This window comes from Meles meles, chromosome 7 (genome assembly GCF_922984935.1).
Source record: "Meles meles chromosome 7, mMelMel3.1 paternal haplotype, whole genome shotgun sequence".
Lineage (NCBI taxonomy): Eukaryota > Metazoa > Chordata > Mammalia > Carnivora > Mustelidae > Meles > Meles meles.
Window position 1 is genome coordinate 109,269,146 of NC_060072.1, and position 22,367 is coordinate 109,291,512.

At 37.1% G+C, this 22,367-nt stretch overlaps 1 protein-coding gene across 1 annotated transcript in view; it reads right to left on the reverse strand.

Annotated features, from left to right (window-relative positions):
* Positions 1-1,497: 1,497 nt before the first annotated feature.
* Positions 1,498-22,367, reverse strand: part of KDM5A (lysine demethylase 5A) — a 96,251-nt gene continuing 75,381 nt past the window's right edge. Inside the window, exons 25-28 of the mRNA XM_046011476.1 lie at positions 17,263-17,422; positions 15,286-15,506; positions 12,765-13,175; positions 1,498-6,187 (exon numbers count right to left, since the gene is read on the reverse strand). Coding sequence (XP_045867432.1) covers positions 5,981-6,187; positions 12,765-13,175; positions 15,286-15,506; positions 17,263-17,422 — 999 coding nt within the window. The 3' untranslated portion in view covers positions 1,498-5,980. The remainder of the gene's footprint in view (positions 6,188-12,764; positions 13,176-15,285; positions 15,507-17,262; positions 17,423-22,367) is intronic.

A 22,367-nucleotide genomic window follows, 5' to 3' on the forward strand; every position in this document is an offset into this window, starting at 1 on the left:
ATATAAGGTCATATACAGAGCTAAAACCCATTATTTATTTGACTTCTAAATCTTTGTTCTTTATTTTATGTAATCCTAAAGTCCTCATCTTTTTGAAGTTTTTGTTCATTTATTCTTGTAAACTACAAACAATTCTGACTTCATATTCTGGGGAACCCACCAGGGTTCCTTAATACAAGGTTTACCAGCTGGATCCATTAAACCATTTTCTAGACTTCCTGTGATGCCTTCTTTCCCATTAATAAGATATTCAATCTAGCACCAAAGACAAGGTTAGGAAAAATCTTTGGTAAAGAAATTTCATGGAACTTTACTATATGGAAATGTGAATTAAATCTTTCTTCCTACTAAAAGTAGTGCAGAAACATATTTCAAAGAACAAGTAGGTAAAAAGAAGAAATTCCAAAATCATTCTAAATTTTTCATATAATATAGTTTTTTCTGTGTTTTCTTCTCTTTTCTCTCCTTGTATCAAGTATTGACTTCCCAATTAATGGCTAATGGCCAAGATTCTGGCTCTTCAATTTATTCCTATCAACCACAATGCTAAGATCCCATGAAATATTTGCTACATTTGCTACACTGGGAGGATCCCACATAATTTTTTTTTTTTAAGATTTTATTTATTTTACAGAGATCACAAGTAGGCAGAGAGGTAGGCAGAGAGAGTGAGAAGGAAGCAGGCTCCCTGCCAAGCAGAGAGCCCGATGCGGGACTCGATCCCAGGACCCCGAGATCATGACCTGAGCCGAAGGCAGCGGCTTAAACCACTGAGCCACCCAGGCGCCCCGCACATAATTTTTTTTTTTTTAAAGATTTTATTTATTTATTTGACAGAGATCACAAGTAGGCAGAGAGGCAGGGCAGAGAGAGAGGAGGAAGCAGGCTCCCTGCTGAGCAGAGCCCGATGCGGGGCTCCATCCCAGGACCGTGAGATCATGACCTGAGCCGAAGGCAGAGGCTTACTTACCCCACTGAGCCACCCAGGCACCCCCCACATAATTCTTAAACAAAATTTGTCACTGTATACAATTTCAGGGGTCTTCTTTTGTTGGTAAGAAAAATATTTTCCAATTTAAGAGATAACCAGATTTTTTCCCCTCCAATTTCCCTAACCAATACATACATATACACAGTCACATACTTCATATTTGAGGCCAATTTCACTGAAAGCAGAAACATTTTCAGCAATGCCTGTATGACCTGGTAACGTCGGCAATGAGTAAAAAATGTAATCTCCGAAGTCAGCTGCAGTTTGAACTAGTTTAGAGCATTAGGATATCAAAATATAGTACTTCCTCATTTTCCCTCTATTACTGGTTCGCTGCAAGGAACAAACTGCTCAAGAATCACAGGCAGGGAAATGTCCGTTGGTCATCGCTGGATTCTTGCTGGAAACAGAGGAGAGCTGAAATCTTCTGGAATCACTTCTTCCAATTCACACTTTTTGAAAACATTATTCTCAGGAATAGGGTAAACACACCACTGATCAAATTATTTGAGGCCAGTTATTTTATTTTATAGAGAGCAATTGCAATATTAGAAACTGCTTTGGCACAGGTTGAAAGTGGCTCTCGTATACTTGCCAGTTTTCCCCAGGATCAATACTCATGACCAAAATTGACCTTTACTTGGTTACCATTTAGAGTTGCCACCAATGTAAATGACAGAGTAGGGGGGAACCTGAGCACACACACAAAACTTTTTATTTTTTCAGATGTAATGCAAATAACCATATCTAATATTCTTTCAGAAAACAAAAGAAATGGAAAACATGCTCAAAAACAAGAAATCAAGTTATACTTTTCATAAGGCACCACCAAAAACCCTGGTAAATTAGAGTCCGTATTATATTTAAGTGTCTCACTAACAGGTAAATAAATATGTAAGAGAATAATCAATAGAGGGTCTTGAGGTTTACAAAAGACATTCCTGTTCAGACATCTTGGAGTGTTGCAAAAGAAAGAGTAAGCAGGCTCCATCTGAACCCGGCATCTCCTTTCCCAGTGCACATTATTCATTGCATAGTGGTGACTGGATATGATCCAGGCCAAGAGAAGACTGCAATTCCAAAATATATTCACATCCCATTCTTTCCTTCTCATGTTGTGAGTATCACTTGGCACATCCATATCCAAATAAGTAACGATATGACTTAATTTAAAAAGGTAGGGCGGGTTTCAAAAGGTAAAAGACAAATCAGTTGCCTGCTTTTTAAAATTTAGTTTAACAGACCTACTGCAAAAGCAACTTTCTACACGCATACAAAGCTAGTTCCATATGTAAACCTTTATTGAACCTGGTTTATGTGGGACTTTAACAGCTTAATTCTTTCATAATTCACAATTTTTAAATCCCACTCCAAATTGTCACTTTCTCCTTTAAAAAGTAGATAGTCCCATCGTTTTAAAGAAGGGGTTTCTCAATTTCTCCTTTCATCTTCCCATTTTAAGTACTGGCTGATAGTCTCACAAATGTACTACAGAATTAAAATATCGACAAGCAGGGAGTTTCTTTTATGTGCACTGAAACTGTATCCAGAATCTTAAAATTAAGAAAAGCAAATAAACTGACATTTTTTTAGACACCAAAGACAAAAGCAGAGAAGAACAGAAGTGAAACACAAGTAAAATTATTCTAATCTTACAGGTCTGCTAGCCTTTGCTAAGATTTTGATTATTAAATAAGTACATGGTAGGCAATCACAGATTTAATGCTCATCTTCTCAATTATTCAAAGTATGACATACAGTAATTTGTAATTTTATTGAGGCACAAATTTGAACCATGCAGTGCAAAGGTGGTTTGCAGCAACTCAGGAAGGGAGCCTTAGCATCTAAATCTCAACATGGCTTTGTTGCAGTAACTATCAGTAAGTAAAATAAACATCTGTGGGAAGAAAATGTCCCCTCTTCTGCCAACAAGAAAGCAAACTACTAATGTTATAGTTGTAAACTTGGGGATTTGCATAGCTCCAATGACTTACCCCTTTTGAGAACGTTAAAGACTTACATAGCATTTTTTTCATTTTTCTTTCTATAACCTTCCCCAACATAGTTATAATGAAGGTAGTAAGAAATACCTGTGATAGAATTAACACAGAAGTTAAAATACCAATGGTGAAAATTTGAAAATTTGGAGAGAAGGGTAAGGGAACATTTTAAATCAAGTTTTAATATAAAATGTTACAACGCTGAAGAATGGAGTAAGTTGTAATTTCCTCTAACTGAAAACAATGTTTATTATAATCAGGACATCAGCATGCCTTTAAATAGATGAATCTTAGTTCATTAATTCCAAAATTACAGACTTGTGTATGTTCATTTTTCTTCCTCCCTCCCTCCCTCTCCCTTTTTTAATTTTTTAAAATTAATTCTCTTATCTGTTCTTCTCAGCCTTGGTCTAAATCTATGGTCAAGAGTCAGACCAAATCTTCTGTGACTTTCAAATAAATACAGAAACACTCATAGTATCAACTAAATGATATATTTAAGTTTCAAAATACCAGAAGGTAAACAGGGAGCTACTCATGGGTGAAGACTGCCTGGCATCTCTCTCTCACATCTCCAGCAGGTGAATACCATATTAAGGACATAACTTATTCCCTCAACAGCCCCTATATCCATCCACCATACTCCAGAAGCAAGAGCACCTTAGCCATCTTTCTCAACATCTTCATGCCCCTCCACTGATGGCTGAGTAAAGCTAACAGGTGACTAGGAAGAAAAATTAAATATTTTTAACTGCAGTCTACCCACGCAACCATCATTTAAAACTTCAATTTTTTTACTCACAAGTATTTGAAGATCTTTACAGAGAGGATGAAAAGGCAAACAATATTGTGCTTTCTTTTATAACCAGATGAAATTTTTAACTAAGTAATATCTTCATACAGATGGGCAAAATGAAAACTTAATGAAATTGGTTACTAGTTACTTTGCAATATCCACTGAAATCTTAAATCATATACACACTTAAGATGAGATCATGCACAGTGACACTTAACAGGTCAAAATACTAAAAATGTTATATAAGATTAAGGGAAGAATGACTAAAAACTGGGCAGTATGAACCATAGAGAAATGCATTTACAGAAACTGGGTTTTACAGGAAAGCTTTTGCTTTTTTGTAGTAAGATGCCTTTTGAGTTAAATCTCATACCCACTCAAACTGTAACTGGACAGTACATTTCACTTCTAGTTAACTAGAAGACATTTCTTTAAAAGAGATTAGGGCCAAAAGGGAAAAGCTGTTCTCTACGCCCACCTTGTTCCTCCCTTTTAAAAAGAAAATCAATGAATTAAGTCAAACCACAGATTTTTAACCAAAATAAAGGGACACAGGATAGTGAAGACCAAACACTTCTTTTAGGGTTTTTTTTTTTTTGTCCTTTAAAAAAAGATGAGTCCCCTTCTAATAAACATTTCCATACAGCTTACCTAACACCTGAACAAGAATAGAGAACACAACAGGAGGAAAGAGGACACAGCACCATAGTTTCAAACATTCACATATAAAAACAAAACAAAACAGCCATCACAGAGATAGTAGGACCAAGTTTCCCAACAGATAGGGACAAGTTCTAACACACAAAGGAAATGTAATTATCTGAGCAAAACAACATGGAAAATCTGGTCAGGCTAGGGCGGATAAGGAAGTGCTAACTCCTTGTACTACAAGGAAGGAATGGGATTTCTTTATTGAAAAGCAAAAAAGAGAAAGCAAGCCCCCAAATGGATTTTTGATGCTGAAACTCTGTCATATGCTGCTGGTAACAGTAAATATATATATTTATATATTCATATATGTGTATTAAAAAAGGAAAAATAATCTATTTATAGAACAGTCAGTAGTCAGAGACATTTAGAAAAAAGTAAAAACAAGTCCTTTTTTCTTTTTTTAAAAATGGATTTACTAAAACAACTTTATCACCCAGAGGTGCTACAACCCCACATTCTCTGATGAAGCCATGGTGTTATTCAACAGCATCTGCTGTGGGCCACAATCAGAAATTGCCAGTGTTGGAAACAGCAAACATTGGGGTCAGGGCTGCAAGGCAAAAAGCTGTTATTTGCTGGTCTTGCTCATGGCCATGCCTGAAGCCTGGTGGTATCTGGTATACTTGTGAATGAAGGTTTCCCCGAAAAGCATGCATCACTGTGTCTCAGTAAAACATTCTGACTTGTCTTCTCTTCTTTAGCAGGAGCCTGGATCCATGTACCTGCTTGTCTCTAAAATGCAGACCCAAGATAGCAAGACTTCTCAAAGCCAAAAAAGGGCTCCTTGACTTGAAATGAGAAAAGCTCTTCTTCCCAGAATCCAATCTAGTCATATTTCTGAACTAGAGGACATACTCCTCTCCTTGGGAAGGTAAGGTCTGCCTCTCACTTAGGGTTTTCTTCTTGGTACAAACACACACAAGAGCTGGGATCTAGACTCTGGCTACTATCCCATGATTAACAGGAGTAACTCTAGCCCTGTTGCTCCCATCGTTGTATCTGTAGGGCATTATATGCCAGGTAACAGCAGAAGGAGAGTGGTACTCTCATTCCTCTCCAACTGTCCTAAGGAGAGCCAAGTCATCGGCACCTCCAGATGGTGCTGCCGCTAGGTTGTATTCCACTAACTAATACCAACTGGCCATGAGCCACATCCTACACGCCCTGCTAGCATCCCAGTGTATTAATGCCAACCAGCATTCTAGAGCTCAATCACATGTCTGGCTGTACAGTAACAAACCATACTCAGAGGAGACAAATTGAAATATTGGATGCTGTACCAAAGACACCCTCTGCATAGATGTGTTGAAGAGAATGTAGATCACACAGTCCATGCAAAGAGGAAGTCAGCTAAGAGGACTTCCTCTGAAGGCCATTCGTCTTTGAAAGCAACATTCTGAGTGGATATAAACCACTCTACTTGATGACTAAGGTCTCAACGTGGTCCATTTCTCCCCATGTCCCAAACTAACCCAGCAACTGCTAACTGGTCTCTTTAAGATCCTCCATTGGTAGTTTGTAGCTCATTATGTAGGAAGGAGGTGGTGCTTGACCTGGGCTATCTGGCCCTTGCTTCTTTGCACAGTTTATACAGATGTAATCTTCATTTTCAGCCATTTCTGGAGATACACCCACACAAACTTGATGAAACCACTCATCACAGCCACCATCACATTGTACCCAGTCTACCTGTAGGAGACAAGATTGGGGAATGTTTAGGTTACATAAACATTAAGCCTAGGGGGAAAAAAAAACAACAACAAACAAAAAACAAAGAGCTTTCTTGGCTTAAATGATAGCAAATAATTGGGACGTCCAGAGACAGACAATGACTTCTTATGGGGCTACTTTTTAAAGACAGAAATTGGGAAGTTAATACTCCCAAATTCTATTTTACCATAATATGTCCACAAAATTGGGCCTCTTAGGTACTCCATTACCTCATAATTACCCGGGGCTCCTTTTGAGGCAGAAACATATTTGAGAAAAACTTGACAAAAAAGGAACTTCTAATAGAGCAGCCAAGTAGTTTTAGCTAATATTAACAATTTCTAGGCTCTAAGACAATGCAATTATTGATCAAGAAAGGAAGAATACAACAATGTGAAGGCAATCCTGTGTATTAGCTTTATTTCAAAGAGATAAGCCAAAGTACTAAGAGCATTAAATACCTTTTTAGAAAAGCAGTCACATAGGCCACTTTTAAAACTAATATTTTTTATTCTTCTCTTCTTCCGTTACAAATACAACTCCCTATAAAAAGTTAGCAAATATCAGAGGTCAAATCTTACAAATTATCCAATTAAAACAGTCAAAGTCACAGGTCAATAGATTACTCTGGGGTTTCAAATTAGAGTCTGTATAACTGATAGGTCAGTGGCGGACACTAAGCAAACTTTGACCCTCCAGAGAATATTGTGATTATAGGAAGCTAGACAGCAACTGTAGTTTGGTGACTTTAAGCCTTGGGCTTAGAGATAACAAGAAGGTGAGCTGGGGCTTTTGTATTTGGAGGGTGATTGTGGTAGTTTTTATAGCTGATGTCACAGCAGATGAGAACATTTAAGATTAAAAGAGCTACTCCTCAGTATGAAGTGGATTGTCTCACTGGCAACTTACAAAGCCACTTACAACACTGAGCTCCGCCAGTTTTCAGAACAAAGAGGCATGAAAGGGTATAATAGGTACCTCAGTGCAGCTTATGAGAAAGAAAAGGAAGGAGGCTTTGGCTAGGTAAATGAGTGTCAGGGAAAAGGGAGTAGTTTTCAAAATTAGATAAGAATTATCAAAATGATGATATTCATGTTAGTGGTTTTATGGTTGTGACATAGCATGGGAAAAATCATTTGTCAAAATAATCTTTCTGCTTCTACTGTTCCTATTCTAGAGTTCCAGATCTTAAGAGATGGTATTGTGCCAAATGAAGACTACTGAATTCAGTCACAAGTTTTGAGTTCTGATATGTATGGTTTGAGGTTAATAATTTAATCTCATTAAGGCTCAATTTCTTCATCTGTAAAATGGAGATAACATCTTGTTTACAGATGTTGTTTAGAGGAACAAATGAAATAGCATATGGCAAAACAGCTAGTTCACTGCCTAGGATAATGGAGGCTTTTTTAAGATCAGTTTCATGGCTCCCTCATTACCTTATCTTACACAAAAAGCCTTTTGCACCTTGACTACCTACAGCACTGTTTCTCAAAATGTGTAGAGCACTTGCATAGAATTACATATTGTGTTTGTTAAAAGTGTGGCTGAGACCCATCCCAAACCTACAGCTTTCAGAATATCTTAGGGGTACAAGCCAGAAGACTACATTTTCAGTCAGATTCTAGGTAATTATATATCCTAAATCTGATCATCCCTGGCACTCTGTGATACTGTTTGCTAGTAAATTCACAGCCATTTAACAACTTGTCCTAAAACAAATTCTTTTTTGGTTCTGTAGTTGTTTATGTAATATTTAGCTTCTGAAGTCTGTGTAGTAAAGAAAATTGATCAAAATGTTCCTATTGCAGCAAACTAGTACGTGAAGACAGAAAGGGGAGATAAACGACTTCTGGGCAACAAACTAAAAATACAGGTAGTACAGCTATGAAGATTTATTAAATGCCAATCTGATGGTAAGTGCTTCGGCTCTTTGGAGCTGGTAAGGAGAACTGGAAGATGATGTTTCTCTGAGCTGCCCAAATTTCAACCAAGAGACAATTCTATTCCTACCTCCAACCCTCTTACTCCAGTTAAGTCCTCAGTCATGCTAATCCACAGAATAAGAAAGTTCCTAATTTATCAGTATCTGCTGCCAAGAAAAGCAGTTCCATGTTTCTTAAAATCTAATTCTTCACGACACTCACTGGCTTCCAGGTTTCCTCAAATTAAATCTACCAACCTCTCCCAAGTAAGGAAGACATGTTCTCTTTTGTGATTTTGGCTAGAGATCCATTCCTAAGCCTAGCTCTCCCACCATTCCAAAAAAGTATAAACTTTTCTTGATATTCACCAGTACACAGATTCTACACCAACCCACGGGTTACATAACAGTTCAATAATCGAGCAGGGGGAAGAAAAAAACCAGTCCTTCCCTTACAAGTATCTTTTTTTTTTTTTTTTTTAAATCACATTCACATACTAACAACCAACTCCAGTGCTATTTTTGTTTGAAAAGGCCCACTGGATCATAAAGCAAACTAAAGTCTGGAATGTCAACTGAATCCACTGATGATTCTGACACAGGGGCAACAGAGTTTGTAGTGGCCTGAAGACACAAGAACACAGAATGTGGTTGACTGCATATTAAGTTCTAACAGTCACTTCCCCTTTCATTATTTTCGGAAAGATCTACTTATCCAATTGCAAAAATAATTATTAAAAAAACTTCAAAGCTATAAGCTGTTCAAATCTCAAAGGACAAGAGATTCAGAAGAATAGTACAAATAGGCTACCAGCTCGATTTGGGGAAATTTTAAAAAAGAAATATGTTAAATACAAGAAATAATGTTAATTTGGCATGTTTTGCTATACAGTTTGGAATTTACCCTTAAAAATATCTTGTTCACTTTGCAGAGCATACTACTGCACTGGGAAAAAAGAAAGCCTGGAGATGTAGTGATATTCTTAGCTTAGTTCCCCTTACTGAGCTTTTGTTATTTTGGCATTCAACTCTACTTCACCAAGATTCCTTGCAAAAACCAGATACAAAAAACTAAAACAATTTACTCAAAGTACAATATAACAATGTTCAGAATCCTTGTGTTTATTGTTTTGGTGCTCTCAACATTAAGGGACCAAGCTTCCTAGCCAGCCCAAGATTGATATTTCCCAAGACACAGGAATTTCACTGCTAAAATTAAGAAAATCCAGGCAAATTAGAACAGTTGGTTAGCCTATTTCCACATCACCATAATTTCTGGGTGTGTGTGTGTGTGTGTGTATTTCACACTCACTCAGGGTAATCCAACCTTTGATTATCTGTGCTTTTAAAAAGATATGAACCAGTAACACAAACACTATAGCTGAGACATTACCATGAAAATCTTTTAAAATGAAAATGACTAACAAATAATAAATGTGAGAGACACAGGCTTATAAACTTAATCTCTATTTACCATCCCAAACTTCTTATGGAAGTGGTAATAGGTATGGAAAAGACCCACAGGAAGAATTTGGTTAAAAAAAAAGGAAAAAAGTCTATTTTCCTAAATAAGATAATTAAGTATTTACTCTAATACAGAAAAAAAGTTACTTAAATGTTAGCTTGAAAGAGTTTGCTCCTTCAAGTTAACCTGTTTTATTCTTGGTAACAGTTAAGACTGAATGAAAGGGGCAGACCTCAGGGAGAAAAAGATTCTGAACCTTAAAACTAATTGTTTGAAAATACTCATTATTTTATTATTAGTTTTTAATTAATTTCACCTTGAGGTTAATTTGACGATGGAAGAGAGTTTTTTTTAAAAAATCCTTTACAGTATTATTCTGATAATGTTTTTCTTTTCTCTTTCTAAAACATCCTGAAATTGAGCCTAGATATATTCAGGTAGCCCTTCAAAGTCTTCCCAGTCTGCACATTTTGGGGGAAAAGTAATAGTAATTACTGGTTAGAAAAATGGTAAATGTACCTTTACCTAAATATGAATGAACTCTAGAAGTTATTTTTGCTGCATGACATTTAAAGAGCATAGACTTCTCTCAAAACATTCTTTTCTTATAATTTTGTTCTGAAGATATGTCATGCATCAGTTTTCTTAGAGAAATACTTCCTTCAAATTGAGAAAGTTGTAAGTTTCTTTTACAAAGCAGTTAAAGAAATACACCTTTTATTTAGTTAAACTAGTGCTGAGAACAAACCCAGAGAACCATAAATATTGCAAAACAGCAATGATAGGCAAAATATTTACAATCTGAAATAATTTGTTTAAAATTAAACACATTATAGAAATACAACATTTACTAAGTTTCTTTTATGTAGGATGATGACAGGTTAAGATATACCTTCCTCACTTTTGTATGTGTTTTAACAGTTTGAAACATTTTCTCTGAATGTTCAGCTAAGTCTCCCTAACTTTGTAGGTTTTAAAAGAATACCTTTAATGTTAGGAGCAAATCTTAAGGCTCATTTAAAAATAACCATCACATGAAAAAATAAATAAAATGGAAAAAAAAAATAACCATCACATTTTAACACTGTATTTTGTTAGAAAGTACTTTCATAGGGATTATCTCCTCTTATTCTCATAACCCTGAGAATATGCAGGGCATGTGTTAAGTTAACAATTTTATAGCAGATAAGAAAAAAAAACTTCCCGTAGTGTTTATATGCTACAGGAATATAACAGATGACCTGAGCGATATTTAAAATGCTGAGCAGAGGGGCGCCTGGGTGGCTCAGTGGTTTAAGCCTCTGCCTTCGGCTCAGGTCATGATCTCAGGGTCCTGGGATCGAGTCCCACATCAGGCTCTCTGCTCAGCAGGGAGCCTGCTTCGTCCTCTCTCTCTGCCTGCCTCTCTGCCTACTTGTGATCTCTCTCTCTGTGTCAAATAAATAAAATCTTTAAAAAATAAAAAATAAATTAAAAAAAATAAAATGCTGAGCAGAAGAGAGGGGAAAGATTACTAAGTGAAAAGGTGAAAAAAGAGAGAGCAAAGGTTCATGATGGATATAAACATTGTAGGAAGGATGACAGGAAAACTTGAAAAAGAAACACCACTTCTTGCTGCCAGTCTGACACTATCACAAAATCAGTTAGAAGAGAAACAAAGGGAGAAGGTTCTGTCAATACTAAGCTGCCAATACTTCAGTACCCAAAGAGAAACAGCCTTTCATCAGCCTCTTTACTGAACAAATTCAGATGAGAATAAATTTAAAATGAAAGAAAAATACAAACACACATATAATGTAGCTACTAAAATACTTTAAAATGTTTATAAAATAGAAACATATTTATGAAATCAATAAAGACACAAAAGTGAACAGACAGTATGACATGATATAAAATAAACTATATGGAAAAAGGACTAGAAGGAAACACGCTGAAGGATGTATAGGTATTGTCCCTGGAAGGTTAGACTATGGGGATATGTTTCTTACCAAAATATATTCATTTTCCAAAAATAAGTGGAACAAACATTTAATAAGCATAATTTAAATCTAAGTGTCATTTAGTTTTGGAATGTGTTTTTGTATTTACATCTTAATTATCGGTAGGGTGGGGATATTAGTGAAGAAAACCTGGTCTGGGAGCCAGGAAACCTCGGTCCTACTTTTGGCTTTGTACTACTTAGCACTGTGACTTTGGTCACATCATTTATCTGCACTGAGTCCTGGTTTCATCATTTGTAAAATGAAGAGCCTGAACAAGGTGACCTTTTCAAGGTCTAACAAGTATTTGACTGAGGAGGGAAGTAAGGGAGTAATGATGCAGTTATATTTATTCCGTTCGTATATTCAAATTGAGGAAATAAAATTTTAAATATCAAGTGGTATAATGAGCAAAATAAAATTAAAACTATGAATTACTAATCTTGATGGGAACCATAACAGATGTCTCCAGTCATTGAATGAACTGGGATTTTTCATAAAATCTATCCATCTTTCTCAGAAATTCTTAACATCAGTATTACCTAAAGAACAGCCATCATGTAGTAACTATACTTAAAATTTAGGGTCAGAACTTTTAAAATAATATCTTCAAAGGTCTTATTTTTTGCAAGGTGTCTGGAAAAAATCTCATTCCATTTTAGAAGAATGTAGATAGGCCTGAGTGTGTGTAAGACACAGACCAAAAGTGAAGCTTTAAGCCCTTAGTTTTAGGTCTTTAGAACAAAAATTTTAACACAATTTGCCAGAGCTCTTAAAACACTGGCTCAGAATGTTTTGAGGCCACCGTGACTAACTAACTGACAAGGTATTTAGTTCTCTGAGTCACCCTACAGGGAAGGCAAAAGGACTAAAGGACTACACTGAACCCTGCTATGCCAACCGCACATGAAATGCACGGCTACCCAGGGTTATCACATAGCTTCTCTCTACTCTGGTCTTCTTATGTTCACCAGGTACATGATTTTTAAAGCACAACATTTCTTCCATTAAGCACACTGACCTAAGAGCCTCATAATGAAAAACAGTTTATAGAAACTGTAGAAAACATATTCTGTTGGAAGCCCAAATCCTGGAATCAAAACCAGATTCTCATGACATCAGGCTTCTGTCTCAAGACTGCTGCTCCTTGGCCTCTCCCCCAGGGGGGTGGATACAGTTAGAGCTCACCTTGTCCTTGCAGGGCCGCTGGCAGTTCTGTGCGGCACACACAGCATTTTCATCATCGGACTCTTCCGCTCCAGACCAGTCGTACTTTGAGGGGATGTCCAGCACCTTTTTCTCTCTCTTCTTCTCAGTAGTCTCTTTCACAAGGTCAACTTTGGCTGCAGCAGCCTTCTCCTTCTTTTTCTTTCTCTCTTCTTCCTTTGCCAATTTCTTGGCCAGTTTATTCAGCTCCTTTGATTTTTCTGCACTTAGTTTTAATTTCTTCTTTTTAGGTTTATCCATTTTCTTTAACTCCTTGGACTTCTGTTTTCCTTCTCCAAAAAGTTGTTCTACTTTTTCTAACTTCCGTTTCCGTTTCTTCTCTGAAGAGTCTTTTCCTTTTATTTTTAATGGTTTCTCCTCCATGCTGTCATCCTTCAACAATATCAAATTAGAAAGAATTTTAAAGCAAGACATTTTAAAAAGTTTTATTCTCTTGTAGGAGGTACCTTGAATAGACAACTTCATAGAGACAGAAAGGACAAGAGAGGTTACCAAGGGCTGAAGGAAGGAGAAATGGGACTTATTGCTTAATGGGTGTGGGGGTTCTGTTTGGGATGATTCAAAAGTTCTGGAAATGGACAATGGCAATAGTGTAACACTGTAAATGCCATTAGTGACAAGTGAACTGTGTACTTAAAATGGATTAAAATGGTAGATTTTATGTTGGTTACATTAGAAAACAATAAGTGTTATAAAGATATTTAAAAGACATTTTAAGAAAACAAATGTAATATTCAATATAAACAGAAAATAAAGAAAAGCCTATAGAAAACATGTGACTTTAGCTTAATAGGGAAAAAAGATCATTGTTAGCCTATATCAGTATATGTGTAGCACCTCTAATTGAGATAAAACATACATATAAAACTAAAAGTATTAAACGTAATAATTTTCTTGGTCTTCACCTAGCACTACGACAGTTCTTTATTAACTCGTAATTCTTTATTAACTCGTAATGGCTAAGAAGTTATTAAAATTGTTGGCAAGACAAAAACCTGTATCCATGATCTCACTACATATAGTGACTCTGGCAAGGGCTAGAGATGTTGATGTGACAAAGCAAAAAAAAAACCCTTATTTTTTAATTTTCTAATATTGTTCCAATTTCTACTATCTGCCGAAATAATACATATTAAAATTAAAAAAAATTTTAAAGAGTCTATATTTATTTGAGGAGGGGAGAGAGAGAGGGAGTGCATGAGAATGGGGGGAGGGGCAGAGGGAAAGAACCCCACAAAGACTCCCTGCTGAGCACAGAGCCCAGTGCAGTGCTGGATCCCACAACCCTGCGATCACAACCTGAGCTGAAAACAAGAGTCAGGATGCTTAACTGACTGAGCCACCCAGGTGTCCCAGCAATAAAAAATTTTAATCTTGAAAGTGTGTCTAGCACACTTTCAGAAAACAAGAGGAGGTAGAAAAAGAAATACAGAAACATATAAGCTTGATAATTAAATACCACTTGAGAATTTATTTTGTGACATATTTGAGACTGAAAAATCTTTGACAACAACCTAAGAAACTGCAGAATGCAGAACACTGCATTATAAATGTCTTAAGTCTACCACATCTGGAATTATGAATTTACCTTCTCAATAATCTGCCTTTGCTTATGTGTAAAATAAAGAGGATCAGATGAGATAATGGATGTGAAGAAAACCCTTTGTATTTTGGAAAACAGTATCTAAATCAGGCTACCTTTAATCTGAATCCCAAACCAAAAGCTATTGTCTGCCAAGTGTACCTCTATCAACTGCTGGTGACACTGTATCATTCCACTGCATCAAAATAAGTAATGGAAAAGAATAATGAAAAGAGTACTTGAAGTGAAATGCCCGAGTTGGAATCCAGGTCTTTCTGTTTTTAATAAATGTGTGGCCTAGGCAAGTTTCCACATCTCTGACTCTTTATTTCTTAATATGTAGAAATAGGTCTATCCTTTTCTCTCACCCAGTCAGGATTATTTACACTGAGGATAGAATGAGATCATGGATATAAAAACACTGTATAAACTGCAAACTGCTCTTTAAGTATTAATATATGAATGCAGACTTTCTTTCCCACCTCAATCTGCTGTTTAACCCTCCCCTCTTGTTCCCTTGTGCCTCCCCTACTTAGCCCACCCCTTGATTTTTTTTTTTTTTTTTTTTAAACACTGAATTTTCTTCCACCTTCTTTTTTGGGCCTTTCAACAGTGGGAGTACGAGCTAAGGAAGCTGTTCCTTCCTTAGGAGAAAAACTAAGAGTTGTCAGTATCCTCCATTCTTTTTAGTGGAAATGGCATTTGGTTTCCCCCTCAAAATATTACATAAAATCGCAATTAGACCATAAAGCAGAATTACATTTGGCTTAATAGGAAAGGAGGACAGCCACAGTACTACCCACTCAGCCATCCCCATCCTGGCATATGTGGCACCTCCAAAGAACCAAGGCATTCTAAAAAATTTTAAAACCACTGTTTAAGTAAGCTTTAACTCCTTGCCTCCATGATATGCAGGAATCTGTCTTCAGAAGGTGGGTGTGTGGCCTGCAAAATCCGCCAAATGTGCTGAGTCTCATCCAGAGATACTTCTAGGAGATCTCCAACCATCATAAGTTCTTCCAGCTGGGCCTTAGCTCCAGGTGACAACTCTAATACTGGAGGTTCCAAACTTCGGGGCACCAAAGGGCTCTTCCGAGGTTGTTTCCTTGGAGTGCTAGAACCTTTCCAATAAGACAAAACAAAATAAGATAAAACAAAAAATGAAAACCATGGAAAAAAATGTCATGTTTCAGAAGTAAGTATTTAAGAGAATGGTCCCTCCTCCAGTACTTACTTTAGATATCTGAATTCACTGTATCCATATAAAAGTGAAAATGAAATCTTCAAAGAAATACAAAACAAAAAGGTCCAGAATTCTAATGCCCACTCTAAAAAATTAGTTAAGAGTAAAAACTGGGGGGTGCCTGGGTGGCTCAGTGGGTTGAAGCCTCTACCTTTGGCTCGGGTCATGGTCCCAGGGTTCTGGGATCGAGCCCCGCCATCAGGCTCTCTGCTTGGCAGGGAGCCTGCTTCCCCCTCTCTCTCTGCCTGCCTCTCTGCCTACCTCTGATCTCTGTCTGTCAAATAAATAAATAAAAATCTTAAAAGAAAAAAATTGGTTCCTTATTGATTCTTTAGTCTGTGACGAACAGTGGAAGGAGAATGGAAAAGAATCTCTTATTTTCTCTCCACTTTAGAGGGGACCAAAAATTAAGCACATGAGGTGCCCTATAAAAATAAGTTGCTATCCTCCTGATAAACCCACAGTAATAAGCCACTCCATAAGATCCTGAATTTTACTATGAAAAGAGAAACACCCTTTACTTCCCAGACATGTGACCTAAAGCAGTGTGATATATTTTCAATGGGGAAAAGCCAAGTAGACATATGAGGGCAATTATCTACCAAGGAAAAGAGGAACTCTCTAAGACCTGAAACTTTCCAAAACAAGAATGAATATTCTCAAAAAGCAACAAGTTCCTCAACAAGCGGTAATGAACAAATAGAGGCCTATCAGAGATTTTATATAAATAGAGATGGCACTAGAACGCCTCTAAAGTTCTTACTAGGATTCAATAATTCCATGTAACTTTTTTTAGGTCACCACCTAGTAACATAAAGTGCACACAGAGACTTAGCTTTTCTCCCCCCCCCGCCCTTTTTTAAAGATTTTATTTATTTGACAGAGATCACAAGTAGGGGGAGAGGCAGGCAAAGAGAAGGGGAAGCAGGCTCCCCGCTGAGCAGAGAGCCCGATGAGGGCTGGATCCCAGGACCCTGGGGTCATGACTTGAGCTGAAGGCAGAGGCTTAACCCACTAAGTCACCGAGGTACCCCGAGACTTAGCTTTTCTTAATCAAAATTGCATTTTCATGTTTTATAAGCATTTCATGGCCAGGATGTACATTTAAGAGGGATTCATAGTCTGGAGCGCCTGGGTGGCACAGCTGCTTAAGCATCCAATTCTTGATTTTGGTTCAGGTCATGATCTCAGGGTTGCTGAGATCGCACCCAGAGTCAGGCTCTGCCCTTGGCATGAGGTCTGCTTAAAGTTCTCTCTTCCTCTTCCTCTGGCCCCTCCTGCAAGAGGAAGTACCTCTTTCTAAAATAACCTTAAAAAAAAAAAAATTTAAAAAGAGGAATTCATAGCCTTGATTAATGTTTTCTCTCCCTGGTTTCAGGTATATATATATATATATATTTTTTTTTTTTTTTTAAAGATTTTATTTATTTGAGAGAGAGACAGAGATAGCGAGAGAGAATAAGAGCAGGTAGGAGAAGGAGAAGCAGGATCCCTGCTGAGCAAGGAGCCCTATGCACGGCCCGATCCCAGGACCCCGGGATCACGACCAGAGCTGAAGGCAGACGCTTCACTGACTGAACCACCTAGGTACCCCTCAGGTATATCTTCTTTACACTTGTTTTAAAGGGTAATACCTTGAGAACAACTCTTAGAAGCCGAAGAATAAGCATGTTCTGCACAGAATGAAGGTGCTGTCCACATGTGAGTGACCACCTCTTCAGACTTGATGGGAATTTCTTCATCACAAAAAAGATTGGGCTCCAGACTACTGGAAGACTTCACACTGGCTGTGTCCTGAAGAAGAACAAAGAAAGGAAAAAAAAAAGAAGATACAAAGAGGGGTATTCAGAATTAAAACCACTTCATTTACCCTGTGACAAGGACCTAACTGCAGGCTTTCAGGCTTGTAATACACTAAAAATATGACCTTAATGGAATATTACTCAGCCATCAAAAACTGAAATCTTGCCATTTGCAATGACATGGATAGAACCAAAGAGTATTATGCTAAGCCAAATAAGTCAATCACAGAAAGACAGTTATCATATAATCTCACTCATATGTGGAATTTAAGAAACAAGGCAGAGGATCATAGGGAAAGAGAAGAAAAAATAAGACAACAAAATCAGAGAGGGAGACAAACCACAACAGACTCTTAATCACAAGAAACAAATAGGGTAGCCTAAGAGGGGGGAATGGATGGGGTAAGTGGGTGATGGGACATTAGGAGGGCACGTGATGTAATGAGCACTGGGTATTATTTAAGACTGATGATTTTGAAGGGTCAGGGGTGGGAGGTTGGGGCAACCTGAGGGTTTTGAAGGGTCAGGGGTGGGAGGTTGGGGGAACAGGTGGTGGGTAATGGGGAGGGCACGTTTTGCATGGAGCACTGGGTGTTGTGCAAAAAGAATGAATACTGTTACACTGAAAAAATAAAATGGAAAAAAAAAAAAAAAGACTGATGAATCACTGAACTCTACCTCTGAAACCAATAATACATTATATGTTAAATAACTGAATTTATATTAAAAAATTAAATAAAAAATTTTAAAATATGACCTTAAAATTAAATGCACAGTATTAAATAAGACAGAAAATGCCCACAATGGGGGGGAATGGTGGAGGGGGTCAGTAATGACTACAGTTTTAGGTCAAAATGGAAACAGTAAACCTCAAAAACAATCCAGAGATAATAAACCTATAAGAAAATTACTACTAAATAATCTATCTTCTACAGTCTACAACTAAAAAAAACTCCTATACTCCCAAGTTAGAGAACCTTGACACGTTTTGGACTTAGGAAGGGAAGAAAGGTTTAGATGTGACATCTGAAAGACACAAGTCATTTAATCCTCTCTAAAGGTTTTCAAGCCTAGAGGCTTATCAATTGCTCTTACAGATTGTTCTTTCTTAATACAATTAAGAGCCTACCTGACAATATTCAAATTATATACTTCTGACAGCTTTAATTAGTTCTCAGATGATTTTCCCCTGCAGTTAGTTTCCAGAAGCTCACATGTAGAGCTTCAATGGTAGTGTGCAATCAGGAAGACAGAAATCACAGGCCTTTCAACAAGGATAATTTAATGAACTGGTTAGATGAATATTAAAGGCTTGAAAAGACAAAAATGGCACCAAGTTAACACCAAGAAAAAGCTGTCAACCCTAGAGTTGGAGGTAACAAAGGGAAGAAGTGGGGTTATTAGACCCTACAAGCTCAGAGAAGAGGCTCTGCAGAGATGGAAGCCAGAACTCTAAGAAGGAAGTGTTGGCCAGTTCGTTCTGTTCTAACGGAATGTGATGTGGTTGGTTACAGGGATGTGAAAAAACAACTCCAAATTGGACCCAGTTTCCACTGCCAGAGCTACAAAAAGAAAAAGGGGGGGGGGAACCCAAAACATGCAGTTCAGATGATGTCACGAATAGAGAAAAATAAAACATGGGAAAAATCATGTCCCTTCTCACTGTTCAGGCCTTTTAAATATTTTCTAATGTCCTCTACTGGCAGAAGGCAGGCAGCAGGCAGAAAACAAATGTGGAGAGCAGAGTTGGTTGGCATACTGCAACCCAGTTGGCAGCTCATTTTTTGTATGGCGTGTAAGGTAAGAATAGTCTATGTTTTTAAAGAGTTGTGGGGAAAAAAAGGATATCCACTAGGGACCATATGTGGCTTACAAAACCTAAAATATGGGGCTCCTGGGTGGCTCAGTGGGTTAAGGCCTCTGCCTTCAGCTCAGGTCATGATCTCAGAGTCCTGGGATCAAGCCCCACATCGGACTCTCTGCTTCGCGAGGAGCCTGCTTCCTCCTCTCTCTCTGCCTCCTTGTGATCTCTGTCTGACAAATAAATAAGTAAAGTCTTAAAAAAAAAAAAAAACTAAAATATTTACTAAGCTTTGTGTGTGTGTGTGTGTGTTGTGTGTGAGAGAGAGAGAGAGACTACACATGCACATACATATACACTATAAATATATATTACTGCATATTAATGTGCATTGACATATATATATTACTTCACAGAAAATGTTTATCAGCCCCTGGTGTAGAGCCCCAGTACCAGCATCACAAAGCAAAATACAGAAGTCTGAGTTAGGAGAGGAGCCAAAACCCTCATGACTAATGAGACACCTGATTCTCTTGGTGGGGTGCACAAGAAGATCTGCTATTGTGAGATGATCCTTAATTAAATAGATACTTAAAAGGTTTTGTAAGAAGATTCTGGAAGACAATGCCACTCACTGAGAATAGCAGTTCCTAGTCTTCTCCCCTATTTAAGACTTAAGCCCTGGGGCACCTGGGTGGCTCAGTGGGTTAAAGCCTCTGCCTTCAGCTTAGGTCATGATCCCAGGGTTATGGGATCGAGGCCCGAATCGGGCTCTCTACTCAGCAGGGAGCCTCTGCTTCCTCCTCTCTCTCTCTGCCTACCTCTCTGCCTGCTTGTGATCTCTGTCAAATAAATAAATAAAACTAAAAAAACAAACAAACAAACAAAAAAAAAACTTAAGCCCTAAAAAGCAAGAGATGGAAGAGTACTTTAGTTCTGTCCTACTTTTGTTCCCATAGCTTTTTCTCTAGAGGGACTACAACTGTCTCTTCTGACTTTGACTCCACTCATTTCATTGTTACTCATACAGGGAACTTTCTGTTAAACTTCCAAAACAGAACACACAGTGATCAAAAAATAATGATGGAAAATAATGATAGCTAAAAAGAGATTTGTTAAAAAAAAAAAATTACTTCCCCAACGTGAAGCTTGAAAAGTGAACATGTACAATACTGACTTTGGTAAGTTAAAGACACACTGTTAACCAGTTAACCATCCATGACATGAATGGAACTAAAGAGTATTATGCTAAGCGAAATAAGTCCATCAGAGAAAGACAGTTACCATATGATCTCTCTCAAATGTGGAATTTAAGAAATAAGGCAGAGGATCATAGGGAAAGAGAAGAAAATATAAGACATGACAAAATCACTGAAGCAATCACTGAAAACACATAAACAAAAAGAGGTATAAGGCAAGAAGTCAATAAAGAAAATGAAATCAAACATTACATTTTTTTTTTCAGGTAACCCAAAGAAATACAACAAAGGAACAAAAAACAAGAAATTAATCAAAAATAAACAGCAAGATGATCAACTTAAACACAACCATGTCATCAACTACATTAAATGAAAATGAACTAAATACCCACGATTAAGAGAGACTGTAGTATTACTTAAAAAATAAAACACAAAAAACAAGACTCAACAGTATTACACAAATGCATACAGATGTAGAACTCCAGTTCAGAAAGGACCCTACTCTCTCTATATATATACTATGTTCAAGAGACACATTTTAAATAAAAAAAAAAAAAAAAAAAACAAAACAGATAGGCTGAAAGTAAAAGAACTGACAGACAACAAGCTTAAACAAATTACTCTCCCTAAGGAGGAAAATTATAGTTCAGTCCTGTTAATGGCAAACATAGAAGAAAGGTAGAATGTACTCTTGGTGAGAAATGTGTTTTTTTTTTGTTGTTGTTGTCCATTTTTTTTTTCAAATTATAAATTTATTTTTTTTTCAGCGTAACAGTATTCATTGTTTTTGCACAACACCCAGTGCTCCATGCAATACGTGCCCTCCCTATTACCCACCACCTGGTTCCCCCAACCTCCCACCCCCATCCCTTCAAAACCCTCAGGTTGTTTTTCAGAGTCCATAGTCTCTTATGGTTCGCCTCCCCTTCCAATTTTTTTTTTTTATAAACATATAAATGTGTTTTATATACAGATCCATCACTCTATCTTATCTGGTATTATGCTGGACTAAACTCTCGAATAAAACTGACTCTATTTCCACCAAAGCTCAAGCAGTCCAAGCATTAAAAGGGTAAAGAGGAAAACCTAAAAGAATCTAAGTGTTTTATTTGCCTTTCTCATTTTTTAAAAAAAGATTTTATTTATTTAATAGAAAGGAGAAAGGGAACACAAGCAGGGGGAGTGGGAGAGGAAGAAGCAGATTCCCTGCTGAGCAGGGAGCCCAATGCAGGACTTGATCCCAGGACTCTGAGATTATGACCTGAGCCGAAGATAGACACTTAACAACTGAGCCACCCAGGAACCCAACCTTTCTCATTTTTAAACTAAGCAATTACTAGGTTGCAAGAAAGAACTTCTCAGGAGAAAACAGCTACTACTCCTTTCTGATGCGCAATTCTGATGCACATACATGCATTTGCAAAATATAAACTGTGATATGGATGGACAGTTTCAGTAAAGGGAAATCAAGATGCCCTAAAAAGAAATGAGTATGTGAAAGGATATGCCAGCCACACATACAAAAGATCCATGACAGACTTTCCTTCATTAAACATATGTTTTCCTAAGTAATGATTTTCCTGATTCAGTGATGATTCAGTTGTGATTACAAGACACTACATGCAAATGAAGTAATCCAACAATGTAAAGCACAAATTAAATGCTATGATAACTAGGATCAAATGACGGATTTTATTTTTCTATGTAATTACCTACTCTTCTTCCTAAACGTTAAGGGTTCTCTATCAAGCCAAGATAATAAATTCAAACTATTTTAAAGATGAATTCATGGTTATAATCAGGGAACTTCATACAAAGGGGAAAAAAATCACCAAATTAATTGTAACTAAATCAGCAGATAACATTTTAATTAATTTTTAAAAATATTTTTAACCTATATCAAGGCAAATGTGACCTTGAATTATCCTTTTTAAAAA